The sequence below is a fragment of the Erinaceus europaeus genome, chromosome 3, assembly GCF_950295315.1.
Source record: "Erinaceus europaeus chromosome 3, mEriEur2.1, whole genome shotgun sequence".
NCBI classification, from domain to species: Eukaryota; Metazoa; Chordata; class Mammalia; order Eulipotyphla; family Erinaceidae; genus Erinaceus; species Erinaceus europaeus.
The window spans coordinates 106,736,386-106,739,507 of record NC_080164.1 but is presented as its reverse complement, the minus strand read 5'-3'; the positions used below and the strand labels follow the sequence as shown (position 1 = coordinate 106,739,507).

Genomic DNA, 3,122 nt, shown 5'->3' with positions numbered 1-3,122 from the left:
TCATCTTTAATCCACTTGGGGTCCCTGCCCCACCACACCCTCCCTCTGTAGGCCCTCCCCCCTCCCACCCATAAGTAACCAGTCAGAACACCCAGTGATGCAGAGGGGCCCAGGCTCCTTGGGGTGGGAGGACTGACACAAGGTGCAGGCCCCCAGGCCCGTGATGTAGGATGAGGCCTCAATAGCCTGATAGGTGGGGTACTGGCCTCAATGGCCTGACAGATGCCACACAGGCCTGTGAAATGGGGTGAAGCCCCTGACCTAAGAACTGGGGTGCAAGCCCCAGGCCTGAAAGGTAGAGTTCAGGCCACAGTGACCTTAGAGTCATAGGGGATCAGGCCCTAGGCCCTTAGATGGAAGTGAGTCTTCAAGGCCTGAGAGATGGACCACAAGCCCTTTGCCCTAAGAAGGGGTGAGGCTCTCAGGCCTGAGAAAAAGGTGGGGCCCCAAGTCCTGAGAAGGAGTTGAGGTCCCCAGTTCTCAAAGGTAGGTGAGGCCACCTTAGTTCAGGCTCCCTACCCCCTATTAGCTGCCAACCATCCTCCTGCTCCTCCAGGCAGCTGAGGAGGGCACCTCCTCTTTGGGGATGAGGGCTCAGCCAGCCCTGCAGAGCCCCTGGGGAGGGCTGTGCTCCCAGACTGGCCAGGGGCCTTTTCCAGTGGGCGCTTTCTGGACTTGGCTTCCTGAGCAGGGGCTGCAGGAAGGTTCTTTCTCTTCAGGTGTGCACAACGTGGAGCCCTTGGTCTCCCAGAATAGAGGTTGCTGTGGGCTGTGGCAGGCTCAGGGCTCAGTGCAAAGCCTGGGGGCAGCAGGCTGTGAGGAGAGGCCATGAGGAAAGCCAGGCTGGGGAGAGGCTCCTCATCCCGGAGGGGCCCTAAGACAGGACCCTGTGAGGCACCTCCAGAGGGCCCTGTGTCCACAGGAGTCTCAGTTGGTCCTGAGGGCTCCTGCTCACCCCCTCTTCTGTTCACATCCAGAGAGTGCTGCTCAGGCAGCTGCAGAAGAGGGGACAGAGCTCAGTGAGGGGGCTGGGACTGCGGGGGGGGGCCTGGTTCCCACAGCACAGCTTAACTCCCCTCTGCCCTTCCCCCTGTGCCCAATGTCCCCCTAGCCCTGCCCCAGCGAAAGAGGGGGCTCAGGTCCCCTGGGTCCTGATCTGAGCTAAGTGCTCACCTGTGTGGGGCTGAGTCCTCCCTGCTGTCCCAGCTCCTCAGCCAGGGTTGAGAGGTCCAGCTCAGGGTCTGGGGAGAGCAGCTCCTCCAGGAATTGGGGGTTCAGGAGGGCCTCAGGCTGGGGGAGGAAGGGCTGTGAGCACTGGACAGGGGCCCTTGGAGCCAGAGGGGCAGGGAGCCTCCTGAGCACAGTGTGAGGCCTTCAGCCTGGGGAAAGGACACAGAGCCCCCAAAGGAGGGGACTCCCTCCGCACACACAGTGCTCCCAGCAGACACCAGGTAAGAGACACTGAGGTCTGGACATCTCCAGGTTGGGTGGAGGAGAGCCCTTCTCTGGACAGCCCCTGGTGTGGGTGGTGAGGTCCTCCCTGGACACCCCAGGCCCAGAGCTCTGGCCCTGCCTACCTGGGTGAGGAAGTCCTCCTGGGAACACAGCTGATCAATAAGACTCAGGACATCCATGTCCAGGGGCTGTGGCAGGGGTGTCCCCTCCACATCCATGTCCTGGGCAGCCCCCAGGGAGGTCTTCAGGGGGACTGGGTGCCTGGGTGGGCTCTGAGATTTGTGTGGCTTCCTGGGGGCAGCCTGAGCCTGGAGGCCACTGTGGGGGGTACAGCCTGAGAGGCTGCCAGAGAGGCTCTGCATCCCCTTCATCCATGTCAGCTTCTGCATCTCCTCCTGGGCCTCAAGCTCCAAGAACCTGGGGAGATGGGGACAGTGCTGGGGGAAACTGGACTGGTGGGGGCAGGCAGGCTGAAGGATGGACCACCTGAACTTGGGAACAGGTCTGAGGGACAGGGAGGCGCTTGGGGTCAACTTGGACTGGAGGCAGATGGGGAAGGGGCCATCTAGAATGAAGAAGAACAGACCTAGGTAGACCACCCCCCCCCCCCAGGCTCCTTTTGTCCTCGGTTGTCCATGTATGGGATCTGTCAGATTTGGGGGATAGGTCTTTTACTGGGGGGCCACACACTCTGGACTGAGGGACCTGGTACCTCTGCCACACGCTATCAGCAACCAGCCTGTACTCATTAACCCCTCAGCCTCGGCCCCTGACTCACCTCACAGCCATCTCATGGAAGGCCAATCGCTCAGAGGCTCCTGTGCGCCCCCATTCCTGCAACCCTAACTTCAGGCCCTCCTCCAGTGACATGGTGGGCTCCCGGTGGGCCAGGGACCTGAGCACTGGGCTGAAAGACCACTGCCACTCAGACCTGCCCTTTAAGAGCCCTCCCCCCCGAAACAGTTCCCCCTGTCCCTCTCCAGGGAGGAGCTCCCCACACTGTCTCCAGGATGTCCTGCAAGTGTCTGAGCTGAGGGTGGAGGGACACAGTATCCATGTATGGCAGGGGAACTGTACAGGAGCTGGGGAAGCCCTGAGACCTGAAGGAGGTGACAAACTGCAGGGAGGCTTGTGTGGGGACAGGCCTGCAAGGGGATACTGGGAACAGAGAGAGTCAGCCCTTAGCCTGCTCTGTTGCCCCAGAGCCAGGTGGGAGTCCCTCTGCTGAGCTCTCTGGGGCCCTTGGGGACCAGGGCCCTGTGGGAACACTCACAGAAGGAAGCAGGACAGGGCTGCAAGGTCCTGCCTCTGGGGCAGATGGGTCCACACCAGCTTCTTGAATCTTTGCCATCTCTGGAAGTTGTCACCCAGGCTCTGACGGCCGCTTAGGCCATCTGGGGGGGCTCCGGGCATGTGGGTGGCCAGGCAGGGCTCTCTGGGTGCCCCAAAGTGGGTTCCTGATGCTTCCCAGCATGATGAGGGCTGGTTTAAGAGCACCGCAACCCCTGGAGCCCTGGCCTGAATTGGCACAGGGGAGGGCACAGCACTGCAGAGACCAGGCCCAGCCTCTCCTGACACAACAAGCCCCCTGGGCAAGACTGGCAGAACCCCAGGGACCCCAGCAGGGAGGGCTTCCCTGAGGAGATGGGGCAGAGGCTGTTCCATGT

General features: G+C 61.7%; 1 protein-coding gene across 1 annotated transcript; it reads right to left on the bottom strand.

Annotated features, from left to right (window-relative positions):
* Positions 1-314: 314 nt before the first annotated feature.
* On the bottom strand, positions 315-2,325 carry LOC132537591 (NUT family member 2G-like). Its single transcript, XM_060188444.1, has 4 exons — positions 2,234-2,325; positions 1,578-1,872; positions 1,174-1,290; positions 315-995 (listed from the first exon to the last, which is right to left on the bottom strand). Exons 1-4 carry the CDS (start codon positions 2,323-2,325, stop codon positions 516-518), a joined length of 984 nt encoding a protein of 327 aa, XP_060044427.1. The 3' UTR covers positions 315-515.
* Between the last annotated feature and the right edge of the window lie 797 nt (positions 2,326-3,122).

Coding starts and splice junctions, on each gene's coding strand:
- LOC132537591 (XM_060188444.1), bottom strand. CDS start 2,325: ATGTCACTGGAGGAGGGCCTGAAGTTAGGGTTGCAGGAATGGGGGCGC. Junction 1,873..2,233: donor TTCCATGAGATGGCTGTGAG/GTGAGTCAGGGG, acceptor CCATCTCCCCAG/GTTCTTGGAGCTTGAGGCCC. Junction 996..1,173: donor GAGGACTCAGCCCCACACAG/GTGAGCACTTAG, acceptor CCTCTTCTGCAG/CTGCCTGAGCAGCACTCTCT.